At 40.2% G+C, this 23,114-nt stretch overlaps 1 protein-coding gene across 1 annotated transcript in view; it reads left to right on the forward strand.

Moving 5' to 3' along the window:
• Nucleotides 1-23,114, forward strand: part of VIPR2 (vasoactive intestinal peptide receptor 2) — a 961,249-nt gene that overhangs the window by 835,100 nt on the left and 103,035 nt on the right. The window contains exon 8 of the mRNA XM_085631945.1: nt 20,693-20,753. Coding sequence (XP_085488071.1) covers nt 20,693-20,753 — 61 coding nt within the window. The remainder of the gene's footprint in view (nt 1-20,692; nt 20,754-23,114) is intronic.

Genomic DNA, 23,114 nt, shown 5'->3' on the forward strand with positions numbered 1-23,114 from the left:
GTTCTCGTTGGTATCATATGCCGATGACACCCAGATAGTTGTATCCCTCTTCAATTCCAAACTTGATACTGATGAATCTTTTCGTAACTGTATGTCGGCAGTTAGCGACTGGATGGGCAAGAACTGCCTCAAGCTAAATTTGGCTAAACCTGAGGTGATGCTGTTTGGCCATAACACATCCTTCTGGACTCCCTCATGCTGGCCTCAAGATATGAGGGCTCTTCCCATCCCAAGGATGAAGTCAGGACTTAGGAGCTCTGCTGGACAACAGATTAACTAATAAGAGCCAGGTTAATGTAGTATTCTCTTCCTTCTTTTTCATCTTAAAAATCCTGAAGAAAATTAGACATCTGATTACTAATGACCTGAAAACAGTAGTCATTGTATTGGTACTCTCACGCACTGACTACTGAAAAGACCTTTATCCTAATCTGCAAGTCAATCTCTTGCAGAAACTGCAAACTGTCCAACATTCTGCAGCTAGACTGCTTCAAAATCTGTCTAAATTCCAATCTGCTGCCCGAGCGCTAAATGAACTGCATTGGCTCCCAGTGAGAAAGCGAGCTGCTTTTAAATCTCTTTGCATTGCCTATAAGGCCTGGGCCCGAGTACAGGTCCTGAGTACTTGAAAAACAAATTTAGCTGGTACGCTCCCAATAGACCCCTCCGATACAGCCCTGGGAAAAAAGTTGTCATACCCCGGCACCAACTGACCACCTGGGGTCAGGGCCCACTTTAGGGCGGTGCGACCGGTGCCACCGCACCGGGTGCTGGCTTCCTGGGGGCGTCGTGTTTGAAAGTTTATTATGCTTTTGAAGCACCTGCTGCAGCGTTTCTTTCCCCCGGCAATTACCAGGCCCCACATAAATGTCAAGATAACTCGTGTGATAAATCATCTTCCTGGAGAGAGATGAGCATTTTGTACAGTTGAGGTTTTGACTTTGGTGAAGTTAGTGCAGAGGGTTAATATGCCTGCTGCAAAGAACGTGTACCAAGTAGATTACAGAGTACATATAATGTAAACAGATCAGCAGGTTACTGCTTTCAAAAGAGACATCTTTTTTGTTACTTGCAATTTATAAAGTCCTAATATAGAATAGTGAGCTATTAACTTTCATCCTAGAACTGCATACACACGGCAAAGTATACATTATTAGAACATTGAGTAATGTTGTAAAAACGGTTAATTTGGCTAGAAATCGATTCTTATTATTAAAGAAAACTCCCAACTATGCTGTTTCTTTTTCGACTCTGAGTTTGTGCTTCTCCACACCAACCACTCTTAACCCCTTGCATGCCCGCCCCTTTCCCCGCCCAGTGCCGCGCTTTTTATTAGCGGGCGGAGTTCATGACGAGCTGGACTCGTCATGGGCACAGCGCCACCGCAGCCCATGACGAGTCCAGCTCGTCATGGGCACTGAAGGGGTTAAACAATACTGCCTACCAGTATGGATGACATGTGACTCCTACACTTTTAGGGGCATATTAGCAAGGGCTGGAGATATAATTATCGGCGCTTTAGCGTCCGTTTTCGGGCGATAAGCAGCAATAATTATATCGCATTATCATCAAGGACACGCTAGCGCGTGTTTCTTTGATGTAGAGCCCGTTTTTTCACAGCCTCACCTCGCTAATGAGATGCAAAGGAGGCGTGGCTGTGAAAATAACACATGAAAATATAGGAAGGCAGCTTCGCGATATTAACAAGGAGGTGCAGCTATAAAAAAAATCGCGCTACCTCGCCCTTAACGCTGTAATTTAACGTCTGTTAAATTCCAGACTAAGGCATACTAACAATGGTAGGTGGATGGTCGTATCAGCAATGTTATCGCTGTTTTGCATGGAACAACGCTGGAATACCAGCGATGTTCCATGGTAAACACCGCTATATAGCGTTATCATGGCGATAATTTTCAGCGATAGCCGGCGATAATATTTCTACCGCTATGTGGGGCCAGTTAATATGCCCCCTAGTCCTTTGGCTTATGTAACATTTCCTATACACTGATTTACACAGGTATGATTGATTGTCTTGGTGTAATGTGTGTGTGATGCAAAGTGCTCGGACACCCTACACTGGTATGAGTGGCGCTATATAACTAATTCAATGCATCTGAGAGAATGTGGTTATGGAGACTTGGGGGCATATTATCAAGGATGGCGTTAAAAATTATCGCTGGTTTAGAGGCAGAAAACTTCCGCTAAAGCAGCGATAATGGGCTTGATAATATGCCCTTGAGAATTCCAATAGAAGTCCATGTTCTGGTGTGAACATGGGCTTCTATTGGAATTCTCCAGGGCATATTATCAAGCCCATTATCGCCGCTTTAGCGGAAGTTTTGTGCCGCTAAACCGGCGATAATTTTAACGCCGTCCTTGATAATATGCCCCCGAGTCACTGTTAAAGGGTGCTAGTGAGAGAATCCGTGGTGGAGGTGGTCATTGGGGGGGCGCCAACAAACATTGTCGCACAGGGTACCACCAGCACTAAAGCCGGCCCTGCCTGGGGTGGTAGAGGCTTTGTGAAAAACACTGCACTCCTTTGGAATTAATTTCCTCTGGATTTAAAAATAGCCCCCTCTCTTCTCATCTTTAAAAAAAAACTAAAAACTTGCCTCTACTTCAAATAACATATCCACGGTCAGACATCTGCTGTCACTTCTTGCACAATCTCCTGCTTCAGATCAGCACCAAGACGTCTCAGGGCATAAAAGCGCTTTATAAAACCCAAAATCAAATCAAATCTACAATGTCCGCAGACATAAGTTTTTTGGAGGGATTCACAGGCATCCTGTTGCATCTTCAGCAAGAGATGCAACATTCTGCATGTTTTGGGGGGATGCAGAATGTGGAAAGGCTTTGTAAAATGCTAGAGGGATTAGTGCTGGGCAGCGTCTAACTGTGAATGGCGCATTTTTAGAATAAAGATACTTTCCTTTAACACCATTTTCACCCTGTGATATAACATTATATTGGCGACTGAGGTTAAAAGGCCTTTGGCACCGCCTCGACACTATTGAAACAGGTAATGAGGACTTCATAGTTACTGCTATATTTGCGTGCTGCATGACATGCTTATTACACGAAATGTAATGGAAAATTAATGCGAGAAGCACACGGGCTGTGAGAAGATAGGCGCTACCAAACGTACAATAAAAGAATGTGGTGTTTCCTGCCGGGAGGCAATGAGTCATCGTCCGTTTATCTATAGTTTTGTCATTCTGTAGAGCACATCACGTTTCATCAGTTAAGAGTGCTGATATATTTAGAAACATTGGCACGCCGAAGAAAACAAACTTATCAGATGGCAAACCACACCCTTACCATGCGACCAGCGATCATTATACATTACAGGTTGCTTTGTTGCCGTGTTCATTGCGTGATGGCATTTCCTTCACTGACAGCAGAGACAAAAGTAATTGCGTCAAACGTGTGGTAACATTCACTTACTTTACGGAAAAGGTAAAGGAAAACAATTCAAGTTTATCAACATAGACTTAGAATTGAATATGAAGACAGTTTTTCTTCAATTTCAACGAAAAATGCACTGCTTTTATCCAAAAAGAAAAGCTTGAATTCAAAGTTGCATTCGCATTGGCCACCTTACACTGTTTTCTGTTGAGACATTTTTTATAGCACAGTGGAAGCAATTTGTCTGCTTCCAAGTTGCTGCAGCTTAACCTTTCAGCATAATAATTTAGAAAATGTAAACGGAGATTGGAGATAAAATTGCAACATTTACTTTAATTGTACTTAGGGTAAGTATTGTTGTTTTCTCCTTTTCTTTTTCTTTCTTCTTTTTTATTATTAATAATTTAGATTTCTCTCTTGTAACCTATTTTTTCCTGGTGAGATCTGGCATCAGGTGGGTGCTGGAGTTTACACACAGTATTTTGTATTGTTTAATATGAATATTATCAATATTGTGTGATATTGATATCTCAAAATGTAGCACCTCCTCCATTTGTTTGACAGGAGAACGTAGCATTAGGCCGGAAAAATTGAACAATGTATTTATAGGGTATGCAAGGGTCTGTGGCCCCAGTATCATTTCAGAGTGAAAATCCTCATTGGTGTAAATTGTTTGGGACCTCAAGGCCAACATGTTTTTGATCATTTGAATGAACTCTCAAATAAAGATTCTAATGGGGTAAATGAATATGAAATATGTAAAAAGAAGTTTGATATTCATTATTTGCCAAATGTTTTGATGATTTCGGACAGATTTCATTTTGAGAAAAGGTTATGAAAGGAACAAGAATCTGTAGAAGATTTTATAACCGATTTAAGCAAACTTGCATCTACTTGCAAATTTGGTGCAAATTTAGATGAGCTCATTAGAGATCAAATTATGTTAGGCTGTGATAATGACAAATTTGGGGAAGAACTTTGTCCTTGCGATGATCTATTTTTGAGTGAAATTGTTACTGTGGCAAAAAAGGTTAGATCACAGACTAGCGTGAGTGGTGGACTTTAAAAAAAACATGAAATAACAAAGAGAGTGGGAATATTGTAAATAGAAAATGTGAAAGTGAAGGTATAGTGTATACAATCTTGCCTAAACAAGCAATACAAGGTTCTTATAACTGTAAATCACAACTTTGATCTAATTATTTTGTGGGAAAATGTTACAGGTATGGTGTAAGTGGTCACTATGCTAACAATAATAATTGTAATGTATGGAAAACAGTAGGTAAGATTAGTGAGTACAGAGGCCAGATTTGTACATGTTGTCAAGAGGGTAAATAAATGAAATTGGCAAAGACGATACATGCAAAAGTGAAGAATGTGAGGAAATAGTTTTATAACTTGCAAGTAAGAAGAGTGAGGGTCCACACAATGAAGTTGCAATTAAGGGAAAGAAAGTGAGGCTGCTATTTGGTTCAGGAGCCAAGATCACTATATTCCCTCAAACTTATAAGGCCTACTTGGTATGAAGGTGAACCAATAATATTCAGAGGTTATTCAAAAGGAGAGTTGAAATACAAAGCAAGGTTTACTTCTGGAAAGATTTATGTTGCATTGAAAGGAGATGCGATAATTAGTTGGTTTCATCAAAGAGCTCTTGGTACAATGTTAGATTACAACGCTGATCCTCCAAATTTTTTGAAGAAAATAGAAAATTTGAAAGTGATCGACAACAAAGAAGACGGTTGAATGAAGTTTCAGTAATAACTTCTGGAAGTATTCTATGGAGAGTAGGGGCATTTGAGAGGATATGTTCATAAAATCAAGTTACAGAAAAGAGTGGTGCGTAAAGTGAGGACAATACCAATAGATTTAAGGAAGGCAGTGACAATAGAGTTGAGACCGTTAGAAATATTGGGTGCATTAGAGAGAGTGGAGGCTATAGATGGCTCCATTTGAGTGCAGGTCTCATAGGACTAAATAAGAGCATGGTGGTGGAGAAACGATCCCCGATATAAATGACTTGCTAAATATGTTATGATCCAAAGCATTTTTGGTGCTAGCTTAGTGTCAGTGTATTACTAAATTCAATTACAAGAAGAATCCATAGACTATACAGCATTTGGGACCACTCTTGGCACTTCCGGATTTAGAATGCAATACGGGTTAATATCTACTGCCTCTGTATTTCAGAGGACAATTTCAGAAACACTAAAAAGCATGAAAGATATCAGGATATATCAGGACTATGTGTCAATATTTAGTGCAACCTATTCCCAGATCCTAACAGGAATGAGGAATTTACACAAAAAAGTAGAACATACATGGTATTAGGCATGTGGGAAAATAATTGAATAATTGTTGAACTGAAGAAGGAAATGGAAGGCACTTAGCTTGTACATAGTTTTTGTCTTGATTACAATAGTATCCTATGGACTGATGCCTGTACAAAACGTTTAGGGGCAGTGCTGATGCGAAGGCATGGCAATGTTGAGAATACTGTAAAGTTAGTGCCTCAGGCTTTGAAGGAGGCAGAAAAGAGGTATTTTAATATAAAAGGGAGGTGTTGCTTGTGTTCTGAGCCATCGAAAATGTAAAGGTTTTGTCTGGGGGAATAAACACAGATCTAAAGCCACTCAATGAAGTTTTTTCAAAAAAAGGAATTGATAATGTATCGAGCAGAACAAGCAAATGGGTATTGGTACAGTAAAATTCTGAATAGGTGATTTTTTATGAACCTGGGAAAACTAATATAGTGGCTGATTGTTATTCAAGATTAAAAGATGAGGATGTTATAGTGGATGAAGAGGATGATTAAGAAAAAGATAAAAGTATGTTTCATTAGTGATGGAGCGGTGGACCTTTCTGAATGGAAAAATGAGTTAGCAAAGGATGCTTCTCTGAAAAGGTTAATTGGTTTGTTATGAAAAGCATGGAGGTCAAAAAAGGAATGCGAGAACAAAGACATTTCAGTGTTTGGAATATGAGAGATGAATTATCAGAGAGTCAAGAGTTGATCTATAAGGGACACAGACTAATTTGACCTAATTCTGATAGACAGAAGTTACTGAAAATGGCACATGAACGACACCAAGGGATAATAGTCTGAAAGATCTGCTTTGGTTCGGCTATGCATAGGAATGGGTGGAGTATTGGCAAAGAAAAATGCAGTGCTGGCCTATTTGTTTTGCAGGGTTCACATATGAGGTGACTCTATGATATGTGGCCCAGTTTTGGGGTGAATATACTGTATGTATTCTGTAGAGATGGTGTGCTGTGGCGCTAGGTAGCGCCTCAGCAGGTTCCCCCTCCCACTTTGTTGTTGTGCTTGTAATGCATGCACGTAAGTTGGACGGTTTCCAATTGGTTTGGATGGGGAGTCATTTGCTTCTAGTCCTGGGGTTGGGGAGTTGGGATAATTTAATTGTTTATGTTTTTTTTATAAGGCTACCCCTGCCAGCTGCTTTTGGATACTATTGACAGAAAGAAGGCCTCCTGTCATGCAAGCTGAAATGATCCCTCCCCTTGATACCTTCATGTTGCGTCCCCCGTTAAGTATAACTTCATCTATTAGAAGGTCCAGGGTCTTAATAATATGTCTAAGAGGTACAAAGGCTACTGCTACCTTAAGAGGCAGGAGCAGACATAGCACTATTGCAGGAAGGAAACCCTTCTTACTAAGTCTGAGGGCTTGGCTCTCCATAAAAGATGGCAGGGTCAGGTGTGTGCTACGACTTACTCAGCCTTTGCCAGAGGAGTTTTGTTATGGAAATGACCAGGGATTCCCTTTCACAAAACCTCTGAGATTGTAGACCCGGTGGGTAGATCTGTGGTTATTACCGGGAAGTTGCCTGGGTGCGTCTTCTCAATAGTTGGAATCTACACTCCCAATACTGACCGGGGGGTGGGGTTTGCAGAGATTTCTAGGGCACCTTACCTGACTCAGACCATAATATTGGGTGATGACTTTAATTTTGTTGCTGGCCATGCTCTTGATCGTTCCCATACATCTTTGGGAGAGTCCCCAGTTGCCCGATTGGAATGCACCTTCTCTGGCTAGCTGCCACAATGGGGGCTGGTAGACTCTTGGAGGCGACTTCACACTGACGGTCCGAGACTACTCGTTCTATTCTGGTATGCACAAGCTTCATGTTTGATTTGATACCTGTTTGTGTACTAAGCCTGTGCATGGAATGTTACATGGTGTAGAAAATTTGTGGTGATCAATTTCAGATCATAACCCAGTGTTACTGACTTTGAATTGGGAGCGTGAGTGTGCACGTATCTCTGACTGGCGATTACGGGTAGAGGCATTGGATGATCCGGTCTTGGTGAGGCAATAAGTGATTATTTTGCAGATAATGCTGGGTCTGCTACATCTCCTTTGATTGAGTGGGATGCATCTAAAACTGTGATCAGAGGTCGCTGTATTGCGGAAGTGGTTGAGCTGCGACGTATGAGGTTTGGGACATGGGATTATAGGCTGGGTCAGATTCCTCTATATGGGTCCAACAATGTGGGTACGCATTCGCAGAACTATATCTGATTCATATGAAGTGGGGCGAGGTACTGGGCAGTGGTGTCCACTCTCCCCCTTATTATTTGCCATTGCAATGGTGTCATTGGCCAACAGTGATCATGCAGGGATATTTTACAATGGGTTAGCAGTTCGTGGGCAATCCATTTATGCAGCTTTATATACTGATGATTTGCTTTGTTCCTCAGAGATGTTGGAATAGGCTTGCCTGGCACAATAAATATGCTGGATCGCTTTGGTGCAGTTTCAGGCATACACATTAATTGGCAGAAATCCCATCGATTTCCGTTTTGTGGGGATACTGGCCCTTCTCAGAACCAACTCAGACTTACCTGGAACCCTACATGCGTGAAATATATAGGACTTAACTTATATCATAACCACCAAGATTTATTGGATAGTAATGTTGGGGCAGCAGTTGGAGCGCTTAGAAGTAGTATAAACTTTTGGCCAGCATTACCATTATCTGTGGCTCGTAGAATATTGGTGGCTAAGATGGTGGTGCTTCGAGACTGCTTCATTTTTCTCTACTTTGCTACTATTTTTGCTTCACCAGCTGTTTCAAGAGCTGGAATCACTGCTTTTGAGACAGATTTGGGGACTATAAGATGTAGGGTGTCGCTAGCTAAATTGTAGCGACCTGTAGTGGAGCGTGGGTTGGCTGCACAAGACTTTGAGTCATATTACTTGGCGGCACAGCTGCAGTGGTTCAACCAGTGGATTTACTGTAGGTTGCATCCTGATGAGGGTGTTATTGGTGCACCTCCTCATTTGAGAGACTAATTGCAGGTCCTCTCGGTTCCCCGGAGGTGACTGCATGCACCCTCCTGGGATTTACTGGTGATACAGTGGTGCTGGCAATGTTGTTTGCAGCAAACTCGTGTCCCTAAACACTACTTTCCAGATCTGCCACTAAGGTGGTTGAAGATGGTGGCCCATCAGGGGGATTTGGGGGGATTGCTGGGTGAACTGCTTATGGGTTAAACAACATTGGAGATCTATATCAAGATGCAGAATTATGCTTATTTGCAAACATTCTAACTTCCCTTACAGATCTGAAAGTTATATGGGAAACTAATTTGGAGGCAGAGGTAGACTGTGTCAATGATATCACGCAACAGGTGGTCCCTTGTATAACTCTGGCCTGGCGCCATGAGGGTGACCCATGTCCTAAAAAGTGAAAAACAGTACTAGAATTATTGATTTGGCATTGATACTTGCAAAAAGAGAATTGACAATGCATTGGAAATCTGATGGGGGAAATTGAGTGCTTAAATGGTGAGATGAGCTGGTTAAATGGGCAAGACTTGAGAGTGCTATATTGTTTCGTGGATTGAAAAGAAGGCGGGGAAATATTGATCAGGCTAGAGCATGGGAACATTTAGTAGATAACCTACGGGCTTGGGTGTTGGCTCAGATACATCTGACAGTTCCCAGATTTTGCTGGAGGATTCAGAAGGTGGAAGTAATTCATTTTAGTGAAGGACCTTGGGGTGGGATGAAAACATAAAATCACACAGCTTGGTTAGGGTTAACTAAAGGAGGGTGTATTTGGCGTTGTTGCTTGTTAGTTGCTAGCTGATGAGGAGAAGTGACATGTTTTAATACGTATGCATTTGGGCTGTACGTGTTTGAGAGATGTGCAAATTTTAACCTTCATTTCTCTCTACTACTATGCAAAGATCATTGTCTGTTTCTGATGTGCAATACTACCACAATAGATATACCAGTCTCTGTTTCTGAAGTACTATGTTGTGGCAACTAATGTTCATTGTTTTGTGTTATTTGAAAATCTTAAAATTTTGTTTAAAAGAAACGAAGGACACCAGGGGGATAAGTAGGGCAAAGAAAGGGTTTCAAATGAATTCCCGGTGTTCAGGAATAGACAAACAGGTGGAGAAATTTGTGAGGGAATACATGGAGTATTCTCAAAGTGGCAAGATCTACAAGAACAACCCATGAATAAAAGGTGATTGCCTCAGAAGGCATGGGATGAGCAATGATGTTTATGGGGCTTATATTATTGTAGTGTTGGTAGATATGTTTTCAAGATGTCCTGAAATTAAAATAGTGGATGAGATAAATAGGAGAAGCATCAACAAACTTTCTTTTGGAAACCTTTAGCAAGAAAGGTCTTCCTAAGATATTTCTCACTGGCAATGGAGTACAATTTACCTCTAAGGAAATGACACAGTTTTTTGTGAAAGAGGTATTTATCACAAGAGATGCTCCTTATATCCTGACACCAATGGAATGGTGAAAAGGTTTAATAAAATTCTTAAACCATTTCATTGGCTAAGTATAGTGTGAAATCTTTAGACTGGAAGTTGAGATGGATTGAAGTTACAGGGTCACACCTCATAACACCACAGGTTATGCTCCTTTCAAGTTATGTAGAGGAAGAAAGGCTAACACTGTTATATCCTGCATGGACAAATATTGGAAAGAATGAAGGTGAGTAAAAGAGGAGAGCGGAAAATAAGAGAAAAAGGAAAGTTGAAGACAAAAGAAGAACATGTTAATCACAAGCAAGGTGTAAGAAAATTCAAGGTGGTTGTGGGGACTTTCTGAGAGTCAAAGCTGCAGCAAGTCATGATAAACTTTCAAAGTTTAGTAAACCTATAAGGGTGGTAAGGTATTCAAAAATGCTACAAAGACAGAAGATTCTTGCATTTGAAATCTCAACCGAATGGTGAGATGTAAAATGTAAAAGTGTGGTTCAAGAAGATGATACAATACATTTGGTCACTCAAAGGACAGTATCTGAAAAAGTCACAATATTGGTTGAGAATAAGATCAGATAGAAAAGTAGAGAGATCTGGGAAATATAAAGATGTTGTTCTGTTCAAGTAATATTTAAATATTTAAAATGTGTTCTTTATGGCTTGGATACCATTTTTAAGTTATGAGAAAGGAGGTATGTGGTATTTACAGCAGAGCTGCATGTTCTTCCTGTACTGTGGGGAATGTGAAATGTAGAATGAGGATAAGATTTGTAAGATGCTAGAGGGGTTAGTACTGGGAATAGTTTAAGGAAGATGCACATCTAACTGTGGATGGAGTGTTTTCTGAATAGAAATGCATTATTTTAGCACTATTTTTAATATGTGCTACATCATTATAAATCCTCTGGAGTATGAATGCAAATCTAGCCAAGTTGTACAGATCTATGTGTGCTCCTGCCCACTAAGGCTTAGTACTCCTGTCATCTTCACAGCGAGCAATCCCCTGAAATTGGACAGCAGGAAATTAGTTTTTGACATTTTTATTGTATGTTTTTCTCCACTGAAATATTATTTTCTGTGGATAAACTAATTCCTCACACTCCCAGCTAATAGGGCAGCATTTCCTTCACTTTCCAAGAAGTACAGTAACAAGTGTTTCCAGTATGAAAAAAGCCTATGAAATATTTGTAAATAACAATATATTCACATGTTATTATGTTATTTTATCTTAATTTAATATTGCGCAAAAATTACTCCAGCTGGGTATCTCGGCGCTGAGGATAGTCACAACAGCCGGACCAGAGAGCAAGCTTAAAATAGGTGCATCTTTAGTGCATCTTTAATAATTTCTTGAATGTGGTGTAATCAGTGCACCCATGAAAGTGAAAAAGCAAATGATTCCAGTAGGTGGGGACCAGGTAAGAAAAAGATCTGCCTCCACACCTTAATCGACCAATGCGGGGAATGGTGAGTATCTCTTTATCCACTGATTACAAATTCCCTCCCAGGGAGATAGCGTTGAAACTTCTGGTGTAGGTCAGTTTGAGTGTTCTGATTGACATTTAGCGGGATTCGGTGAGCTCTCTGTATTTCTTGTGCCCAATTCCAACCTGTAAGCTCGGGATCGGCTTTGGCCGATATATCAATCATAAAGAGGCGTAAATCCGTCCCCCCTTATCTTCTGGAAGGCCCAAAAATCTTAAATTGTTCCTCCGTTGGCGGTTTTCCCGATCTTCAATTTTCCAGTGAATATCCACAAATCTTGCCTCTTGCGACTCAACTTGTATTTGGGCTGCCATGACATCCATCTCCAAATTTTCAGTTCTTGTCTCCAGCATTGTAAGCCTATCCGAGATTTCCCCACAGACTTTAGCAATTTTGCGAACTGAGCCTTGCATCTTGCGTATAGCTGTTTGTGTCCGCTTATTTTCTTGCTTACTTTCCTACCGATGAGCCAATACAGGCTGCAATGTGGCATTCATCGTAGTATTTAAACTGTTTTCCAGCCTTGGTAGCTGTTCCCCAGTGAGTTGATTTGTGGGCATATAGCCCCACTGTAGTTCATGCCTTTCCTGATCATGGAGAATAGGTGTCTGGCTGCCCTTCCTTCTGATTATAGCAGAGTCCTGCACAGTAGCATCTGATTTATTTCCCGAATCACTCTCTTCCTCACTTGAACTCAAAATCATGGATGAATCCTCAATTGATGTTGTTCCATCAGAAAGGGAGTAAAAAGGATCTGACATTTCTTTCTCGATATTCGTTATGTGCTGTCTCTCATTAGTTATTAGCTGACCTTCATTAGATTTATTGGTCTTGAGTCCTCGTTGCCTATAACTTTCTGGTAGTTTCTTATTCCAGCTTTTAAGAGCAATATTACTCCTAGATTTTTTTGCTTTTTTATTCTTTATTGCCACCATGCTAGCACTCAAATCTTTCCTTTGTTCCTTCTCCCTTACACCGTTAACAGAGCATACAGTTTGCGGTACTGTTGTTTCCGGATTAGATTGTACCTCACCGTCACCGTCTTTAGTCCCAGCCGTAACATTAATGATAGTATTCTTAATTTGAACCGCACAAGCTGGCATATTCTCAGACTGGTCTAGTTCCCCTCCTTGCCCAGTGCCCCCCCCCCCCCGGTATCATCAGTCATTAAGAGATCTGAAGTCTCCACAAAATTTGATGTTTCATTTAATAAAATTAATGAGCTCCCCCCCTCCGGCATCTGTTCAGCCTGTTCGGTCTGAGTTAACAATATATTTATAGCCTTCCTTTCATGTCTTTTGCAGTCTGTACCTGATCCAGATCCTGTTGCTGAACCAGCAGAGATACATCAGCCACACGGGTTAAAATGTGGGGGTTACTTCTCCAGCCGGGTCTGATTCTGGCCTCTCGCTATCTTGCTGGACCTGTTCTGCAACACCGGCAAGTTTCTTTCTCCCCGAAAACAGCTCCACAATAGTCGGGCCGGTTTTAGGCTGGTAGTTCACCATGGCTTTTCCTTTTCGCCCTTTCTCCTCAGCGGGTTCTTTTCGATTTGTCATCTGTCCACGGCGTCCCTGTTGCCGCAAAACCCCAGGTGTTACACCATCCTCCACCAGCGTCTCCAGCGGCGGATTTCGGACACCCGCCGCAGCCTTCCCTCGAGTCAAGATTGCGGCTGCCGCCGCCGTCACGGGTCCCTTTGGCTTCATGACAGCTTGGGTGTCTCCGTGTATCACAGTGAATCGACAGCTCCCACAAAACTCAGGTTGTTGCACTCCGCGTGTATTCCCACAGGTACGTCTCAACTCCTTTGATTGTCGCTTCAGTATCACGGAGCAGGGGGGGTGCAGATCCAATATAGCATCAATAACCTCTTTTAGCATCCTGCTGATCTAGGATACATTTCTTAATCTTGAGAGGGGTTCTCAGTGGATCAGGGAATTAGCGTCGTAAGCGGTGCCTCAGCGTTGCCTCAGCCTCCCGCCATCTTGCTTCCTCTCCGAGCTATATTGGTTTATTTTGGGAACTATCTTCTCAGGCAGGCTGTATTTGAAAAAGCCAGACCAGATAAGAAGTCTCAGATCGAGGGGTTCGAGTTTTTCACGTGTCCTGATTTTTGCCATGTTACTGTATTACAGATGATAAGTTCATTCCAAGATAAAGGTTCCCAGGCTTATCTTATGAACCCGGCCAAACTGAAAGTAGTGGTTGGGGATAGATCTCGTTTCTTTATCTCGAAAGTTAAGGACAAAGAATTTTTAGATGAGCTAAAGAAGTAAGGGAGGAAGGAACACATGATTCATTACCTTAGCTCAATGATTTGGAAACGGGGGACTGAACGGAGTATAATGCTGGAGGGCAGGATGTGTGTTATATTGAATTATGAAAAACTATGAAAAAGTGCAAAGATAACTAGTTTGGCTGCAATGGAAGAAGGAGAGGGGGGGATGGATTGGGGATATGGCTTCGTATCCATCTGACGCCAGACCTAGGTCTGGAAGCTTCCAAGGGGGAGTGAGGGGGGGGCTTAGGGGTCAGACAGGGTGGGATAGAGGGGGGATGGGAAGGGGGAGAAAAGGAGAGAAAAACTCAAGCAGGGTAGACCAAATAAAGGAGGGAGAGGAAAAACAAAACACGTTAAAAGAGATGGTAGATCATATGAAAGAAACAACAAAGGGGAAAAGCTATGGGTAAAATTAGGATGTGTTCAGTGAATGTGGGAGGATTAATCAATAGGAAAAAAAGAGAAAGGGCGTTTGAAATTTTACGATTTTGGAATCCAGAAGTTATGTGTTTACAAGAGACGCATATTTCATGGGCCAATAAAAAATGTCTGCAGGTAAGGGGATATGAAATGGTAATATGCTCAACACAGACGACAATGATAAGAGGAGTTGCGATATATTTGCGGCATAATGTAGGATCCGTGAAACGTACTTTGGCGGATAAATGGGGCAGATGGGCCATTGTCACATTAGAAACAGGGATAACAATAGCTACGGTGTATGGCTCTAATCAAGATGACCCGAAAATTTGGACAGATCTAGAAATGGAGCTAGCAACCTGGTCGACCCCACTAATAATCTGTGGAGATTTTAATATACATAATGAAAATTCACGACCAACCTTTTCTCAGTATCACAGTAGGAAACCACAGGTCTACCGGGCAATAAAAGCTTGTCGAGAGTCATATGGGTTAACTGATGCCTGGGTATACCAGTATACTAATGACCCGGGGTATACATACTATTCGCATCCACATAAAAAATAAGTGTGTCTAGATTATTTTATGGTCTCTACCTCACTGCTGGAAAATATGGAAATTAAGAAAATACCTCAAATTTTTCCGACCACAATCCATTGATATTAAAAATAGACTGGCACATTTTCAAAAATCAGGGAATACGGCAATGGACATTTGACCGTAAACTATTATCTGATGAGATGTGTAAATGTTATTTAAAAAGTTGGACGAATGAATATTTTGATATGAACAGATATAGTACCTCAAGGATCATGGTATGGGACGCATACAAAGCAGGATTACGCAGGGAGACGATAAAATATGTGGGGCATCAGAAGAAACAGCGACAAAATAAGATTCATGTATTAATGGCTGAATGTGCACAATTAGAGATTACCCACACTGAACAGATTGTACAAGGTGAACAGAGGCTATTGAATGAATTATGGATGAAAATTGCCGTTATTAAAGCTGAAATAAACAAACACTTCCAGGTGCATGCAGCTCAAACATACCAAGCATACCAGAAGGAAATGTATGAGTAGCAAATGGGCTACAGAAAGTGATAGTCCAATTAGTGTCACCATGGCAGCATGGCTTTATCCCAGGCCGTGGAACAACGAATCATATCAGAAGGGCGATATCGCTATTGGATATTGCTGAGGCCAAAAAGGAAAAAATGTCTATAATTTTTTTAGATGACGAGAAGGCTTTTGACCGAATGGCCTGGCAATATCTATGGGATGCTCTATTGGTACGAGGGTTTGGACCACGACTTTTAACAGCTATTCGAGCGATGTATTATAACCCAATAGCTAAATTACAAATTATGGGCAATACTTCAGCAGTCATAAAAATAGCTAAAGGGACAAGACAAGGGGGTCCATGTTCTACGATTCTTTTTGCCATCTATTTAGACCCCTTCATTGAACAACTACTTAGAAATGTTAATATTAGATCTATGAAAACTAGTGGCTATGAAACAAAAGTGCTGGCATATGCAGATTAAATTGTCATCACGACATCTGAGCCAGAGCTGGCAATGAGAGAAGTTGAAAGGATGGCGGAAGAATTTGGAGGTAGATCTGGATATTTACTAAATAAAAATAAGACACAGATCATTTGTTCAAGGAAAGGTAATATTCTAGATCAACGCCAAACTGAATTTGCAACCTATCTGGTGGTAAAGATAGGAGCAGACTTAGAAAAAATATGGACAAATAATCTCGACCAAGCATTATACGAAATTGGGAAAGACCTAAGGCGGATAGACAAAATTCAGCTAACTATAGTTGGGAGGATCAATGTTTTAAAAATGAAGGTCTTCCCAAAAATCTTATATCTATTTCGTTCAATTCCTTTAGAATTACCGGTGCTTGCTAGTCGTAAAATGGAGGCAATATTTTCAAATTTTATATGGCAATATCAGAAAATTAGACGATCACTAAAATATCTAACTGCCCCAAGATAGAGGTGGGTGGGCAGCACCAAATTTACAACTGTATTATTGGGCAGTGTTTTTACAACAAATGGTTCCTCTGTTAAAAGACAAGGCTCCGAGCGAAAATGATCTGCCATCAATATACCATCTAGCTATCGGTAATGAGGCTTCGGGTATATTTTTGAGGAATATAGAACCCAGTTACTACAAAAAAACCCGATTTAAATGTTTAAAATCTGCCTGGGGGGTATGGAGGAAAGTTACAGGCGCATTAAAAATCACAAAATATAATAGATATACCCCACTGTGGGGCTCATCACTGTTTCCAGTTGGGATGGATGATGCTATTGCAAGAGGGTGGGCAATGGTTGGGATCGATAAAATTAGTCATTTGTATAATAATAAATCAGAGATTATAAGATTTTTGGACTTAAGGGAATCGATGAACGATCTCAATTTAAATATATTCAAATCTGGAGCTGGTTGAAGACACTTCCACAAGAGACTTTTAATCTGGATTCTATACCAGTTTTAGAACTGGCTTTTTGGGGGAAAGCTCGGATTGGGGATTACTATAATATTCTGTTGGGAAATCTCCCGGATGATATAGGGAAAATTGAGACCAAATGGGTAGAGAAATTAGGAGATGAAGAAATAGATATAGATAGGACACTAGAATTAGCAAAAAAGAATTTTCTCTCAGCTAATCTCAAATCACAGCGCTACAAAACTATATTTAATTTGTATTATACTCCGGCGAAGATAATTAAGTGGTGGAAATGGGAAAACGATACATGCCCTCGGTGTCAGGATGGACCTGCAGATATAACACATATGTTTTCCACATGTAGTAAACTGATATCCCTTAAAACAGGCATAGAAGAATTTTGGACAAAATCTATTAACAAAAATGTTAATCTAACCTCGACACTAATGTTATTTGGATTTGACTATAGATTAGGTCTATCACCATCACAGATAGATTTTATATTTATGACAGTGGCAGTAGCTAGGCTGTTGATTGCAACATTGGAAATGGGTTACGGTAGGGATGCGTATTGGCCCCCCTGTTGTTCTCCTTGTTCCTGGCAGATCTACCTTCGATTCTAGGGGATCCGATTGGGGCTAGCCCGAAACTAGATGGGAAGCATATTGCCTGCTTACTCTATGCTGACGATCTGGTAATTATGGACCAGACCGAAGTGGGCCTGCAAAGGAAACTGAACTCTTTTAAAGCTTATTGTTTGAAGAAAAAACTGGTGATTAATATGGATAAGACCAAAACTATGACTTTTGGCCGAAAGAAATCCGGTTTTACCTGGTGGATGGGGACCGAGAAAGTGGAAGCAGTTTCCGAATACAGATACCTGGGGTTATGGTTTGAGAAGAGCATGAAGTGGTATACCCATTTAGATGCATTAAAATTGAGATCCTCAACAACAATCAGTGGCCTGAAAATATTTAACAAAGTCTATGGTGAAATGTCGGATGGCCCAGTGCTAAAAGCTTATTCCGCTATGGTACCTCCACAATTTCTGTATGGTGCTGAATTGATATATCTAACTGGGAAGGTGACCTGGGACCTGGAGGAAGGTAAAAATTTAAAAAACGTATTTACGCTCCCTCAATCGTCAATGGTTAAGGCCGTAAGATTGGAATTAGGACTGACTTCATGGGGTATGTTAGCTGGTATGGCCCTGCTTCGCTTCTGGCAACGATTAGGGGCCGATGGAAACATAAAAGTATCCCAATGGTGTAAAATTGAAGTAGAGAAAAGCGAGTTAAGATGGGCAAAAGAGATCAGGGCAACCATGAAGAAGTTATATCGTAGGATGGAGGTTACCCTGGGCCCTAACGATTCTGTGGTAAATATTGACAAAAAGATCCTCAAATCGCTGGGGAAGGAAATATCTATTGCAGAGGATCGAAAGTATCTTGGGAATAAACCATCAGTACATTTCATGACTGTTGCTTGGGAAGATAATCAATGTTTCCCTTATATTGATAGGCTACCAGTTTGTGGATTACGGAGGGAGGTCTTTAGGGTAAGAATTGGGGTAAACCCATGTTATACAAATTATATGATAAAAAGTGCCATGATCAACAAGATGGGAAGAGGTACTTGCACTTTGCACACACATTGTGATCTGTTACATATATTATTAGATTGCCAAAGGCTTTTAGAATTACGATGCATGTTTTTAAAACCATTATTTAGTTATATGAGATAAAAACTAGGACACAGGCTGTCGCACTGATAACCGAAATGACTAATTTAGATATTGCTGTTGCTATGGGGAAGTTTATGCAAAAAGTGAAAGTATTTTTGAATACTTTTATTGAGCTGTAGCAAATAGACTATGTGCAACTTAGGTTATAAAGGTGTTTAAATGAGTTTTTAAGATGTATTTTATTGTTTTAAAAGAAATGAACTTTTTAAGATGTAATTTTAAATATTGTGGGCCCGATTCACAGAACTAACTTAATACAAAATCCTAAACTTACTACCATTTTGGTATTCACAGAAGGCACTTACTCATTTTGGTATTCACAGAAGGCACTTACTCATTTCGGTATTCACAGAAGTTAGGAGTCCTAACTTTAGGACTCCTAAATGCCTTCTGTGAATACCGAAAGCCTTAAAATTAGGATTTTTCTCAGTTTAGTAGTAGTATAGTTAGGACTCCTAACTTTAGGACTCCTAAATGCCTTCTGTGAATACCGAAAGTCTTAAAATAAGGATTTTTCTCAATTTAGTAGTCCTAAAGTTAGGACTCCTAACTTTAGGACTCCTAAATGCCTTCTGTGACTCCCGAAAGCCTTAAAATTAGGATTTTTCTCAGTTTAGCAGTAGTATAGTTAGGACTCCTAACTTTAGGACTCCTAAATGCCTTCTGTGAATACCGAAAGTCTTAAAATAAGGATTTTTCTCAATTTAGTAGTCCTAAAGTTAGGACTCCTAACTTTAGGACTCCTAAATGCCTTCTGTGACTCCTGAAAGCCTTAAAATTAGGATTTTTCTCAGTTTAGTAGTAGTAAAGTTAGGAGTCCTAACTTTAGGACTCCTAAACTGAGAAAAATCCTAATTTTAAGACTTTCGGTATTCACAGACGGCATTTAGGAATCCTAAAGTTAGGACTCCTAACTTCTGTGAATACCGAAGTGAGTTAGTGTCTTCTGTGAATACCAAAATGAGTAAGTGCCTTCTGTGAATACGAAAATGGTAGTAAGTTTAGGATTTTGTCTTAAGTTAGTTCTGTGAATCGGGCCCGGAGTGTTTTGTTTATGGATCTACGGTCCAAATAAACGTGAATTAAAACTGAAAACTGAAACTGATTGCAGCAGCTTGGAAAGAGGTGGAAGCGCCTAGTTATTTAGCATAGTTTTACCGGCTCCTTAATGTACATACTCAAGAAATGGCACTATTTGAGATTAGGGGCTATCGAGTCAGGAAGAAAGGCTATAAGACATGGGCACCTATGATTAAATGGTTGGAAGAAATTAGATAAATAGGGCAAGAATATTTGGGAAATCAAACTGTATTTCATCGATAATGTAAATAATACCAAGGTTGTGTATATATTGTAGTATATTATTCATTGTGAAGGACTTGTTTAGCTCTCTCTCTGGACTGACATTAATAAGGTACCCATAGGATATGTATGACAATGTATGAAACTGATAATATTTGATGTATTAATGTATCTTCCTTTTTTTGTTTTCTGCCCTGCTTAAATAAAAAAAAATAAAAAAAATGAACTTCTGGTGTAGGTATTTTGGTCCTTTACCAACTAAAGCTTTGTGGGTGAGGCAACAGATCTTAAAATATGTTTATGGGTGTTTATTACATTTTTAAAACTCTTCTCGTAGAGCCTCCTTTTCCTCCACTGCATCTAACATAGTTCTATGGACAATCTTCAGTACCAAAGGGATTGTCTCATTTAGGAATGTGCCAGCCCATAGATCTGGACTCTGTGATTCAGGTTTGGAGTATTGACACTTGCAGATGAATGTTTTGCACACGAAGGGCCCAATTCAGAAAGATCTTGTTGTTAGTTACTCCTGGCTTAATAATGAAATGAAGCATTAAGCAAGGAGTACTATAAAAGTAAGTTATGAGTACTCATGCAAATTCTTTGTGCACTGGACCTCTCAGGTTTCATTAAGATGCACTAAATTGACTATGAATCAGATTGCAACGATCTATTGCAGTTGATAATAAACATCACTTGGCACATCTAAAATCACCTCATGATGGAGGTGTTTTTTTCATGTATCCAAGTACTTAGTGCTTTCTGTTTTGTTATAGAAATTAATGTTACCAACCTCATATGACAGTTTCTATTTTACAGGAATCCCAACTATATTCACAAGCGTATGGATCGTGACAAGAGTTTATCTAGAGGACAATGGGTAAGAAGAATTACAAGTGTACATGTTTCTACCTGCTCAGAAACCTCACTGTGTGCCACCTTATAATGTATGTTTTATTATGTTAATGTTTTTGGGCTTTTTTTATATGTTGACGCGTAGTATTTTTCATATCTGAAGTCTAACAGGATGAAGGATTATTGCTCACACAACAGTTTGTGGTCATACTTTTAACCATTGAGTGATTATGGGTGAGACATTCTTGCTAAAAAGATTTACAATAGAATACCAAATTATATTTGCAAGTCGCAAGGCCCATTATTTAAATGTGCTAACTGCTGGTAGCATACATCACCTTTATAATATTATTCACTGCATTTAGGCTGTTGAGTGTGCAGGCAGATTGAAAAAAAATGAAGTAGCACGTTTCTCTTTGGCCACCTGAACAAAGTAATATTTTATTAAATGTTGAACATTATATCTGATTTACCGATGAAGATGCTGAGCTTTGATGCAGTTTTGGGTGGACTTTTAATTTCTTGGTTATTACCTTTCCCTTTTCTTTTTTTCTGGTTTATTGGAAGCAAACGTAGCTTATTAGTTAATTGGCCTAAACAGAAAGGGACAAATTCAGAAGGATTTTGCTGTGCCTTACTCTTATAGTACTGCTTACTGGGGTTTTCAGAATTTAACCAAAAGTATTACAAGAGTAAACAACAGTACAAATAGAAATGTTTTGTGGATTAGAGCCAAATTGTTGATGTTTCTCTGTTCATGAATCAGCTTTATATAGTTTTAAGAACACCAGTTTTCTTGACTTTAATGCTACCTACCTTTCCGTTAGCAGTGACTTTGAGATTTCTTTGTCAACATTTGATGTGCTATATTTGAGCTGCGACAAAAGCAAAAGGCTTGATTCACAAACATTTTGATGTGATTTACATTTAGGTCAATTCACTAAAAAGCTATTGTTGCTTCCAACATAGGGCCTAATTATGAGTCCAACAGTTCAAGGACCACCAGACCCGTGGTGGTGTGGAAGTGGCGGCCCAGCCACTGCTGTACCGGCGGTATGACTGCCCTATTCCGACTTTAGATGTCAGACCATAATTGGACCACCAGCTGTGCCAGGGAAGCGCCATTCCCTGGCGGTGGTGCGGTGGACAGGGGCCATGCAATATGCAGGTGGTGCCGCTGTGGCGCCACCATGCATATTACAAGTTCCAGGACCGCCAGCAGTTTCATGGAGGTCATCCCTCCATGAAAAGGCTGGCAGTGTTGAAACAAAGCCCCCTGAACACCCTCAGCCTGGGGATGCATGCAGGGGCGCACTACATGTGCCCCCTACCGTGCATACTCCCAGGTTCCTGCACGGGATGAACATTCAAGGAACACCACATGACGTTCCCATTGCAGTGCCTCTTTCGAAGGCACCACCGCCTTTGAAAGACTCACCTCAGCGGGACCGCCTAGCCGCCCACCCGCCAGACCAAAAATTGGTCGTAATCTGGCCAAAGGGCGACAGCAACCTTTGGCGGGGCGGTGGCGTGGCAGTTGGCATCGCCGCCACTACTCCGTCAAAAGTCATAAACAGGCCCAGAGTTGGACAAAGAAGGTATATTGCATTGTGTATGAGGAATGTTGCCTATCAAGTTTGAGAAAACAACTGTTCCTGAGTCCAGACTTCATACAATAAGTACACAAACTGTTTTTATAGAGTGAAAAGGATGCTCCAGGAGATCCAGGGAAAATAAATACTGGCTTTTTCTATGCAAATTCATTTAGTAAAAGCCTATATGGTCCACCTGCTATACAGAACTAGAATTTATGTGAGACTGGACAGAGGGATGGCTAAAGTCAGGAGACGGGGTGGAGTCAACATAATGCATGAGGTGGGGACAACAAAGTCTAACAGAATCTAGAAGACAACAAAATCAGAAGAAAATGATTACCCCAGGTATGCATTAAATTGCATAACGCTCATCCACAATGATGGCACACCAGCGACAAAAAGCAGGGAGCTATAGCAAACAGTAGTGCAGTTGAAGAAACGATTTAGAATAAATACAACATGATAGCTAACGGTTCACATATCTCAGAGGACTGATGTTTGAACGAATATAGTGAATAAACTAGTGTAAAAGTAAATGTTATTAAAATAATTAATATAGTGAATAAACTCATGTAACAGTAAATGTTACTAAAAATAACTAAAACAATTCTGTAGATCACATTTAATGTTTATTAATGCAAATAAAAACGTTATTTCAGTGAGAATTTACTTATTTTTCATTTAAAGATGGGAAACAAATTTGTAATTTAACTTTATATATTTCCATTAAGTCAACTTTGAATTCAAAATTATTTTAATAGTGTTGTAACATACTAGACTGATGCAACATT

Source organism: Triturus cristatus, chromosome 10 (assembly GCF_964204655.1).
Source record: "Triturus cristatus chromosome 10, aTriCri1.1, whole genome shotgun sequence".
Classification (NCBI taxonomy): Eukaryota; Metazoa; Chordata; class Amphibia; order Caudata; family Salamandridae; genus Triturus; species Triturus cristatus.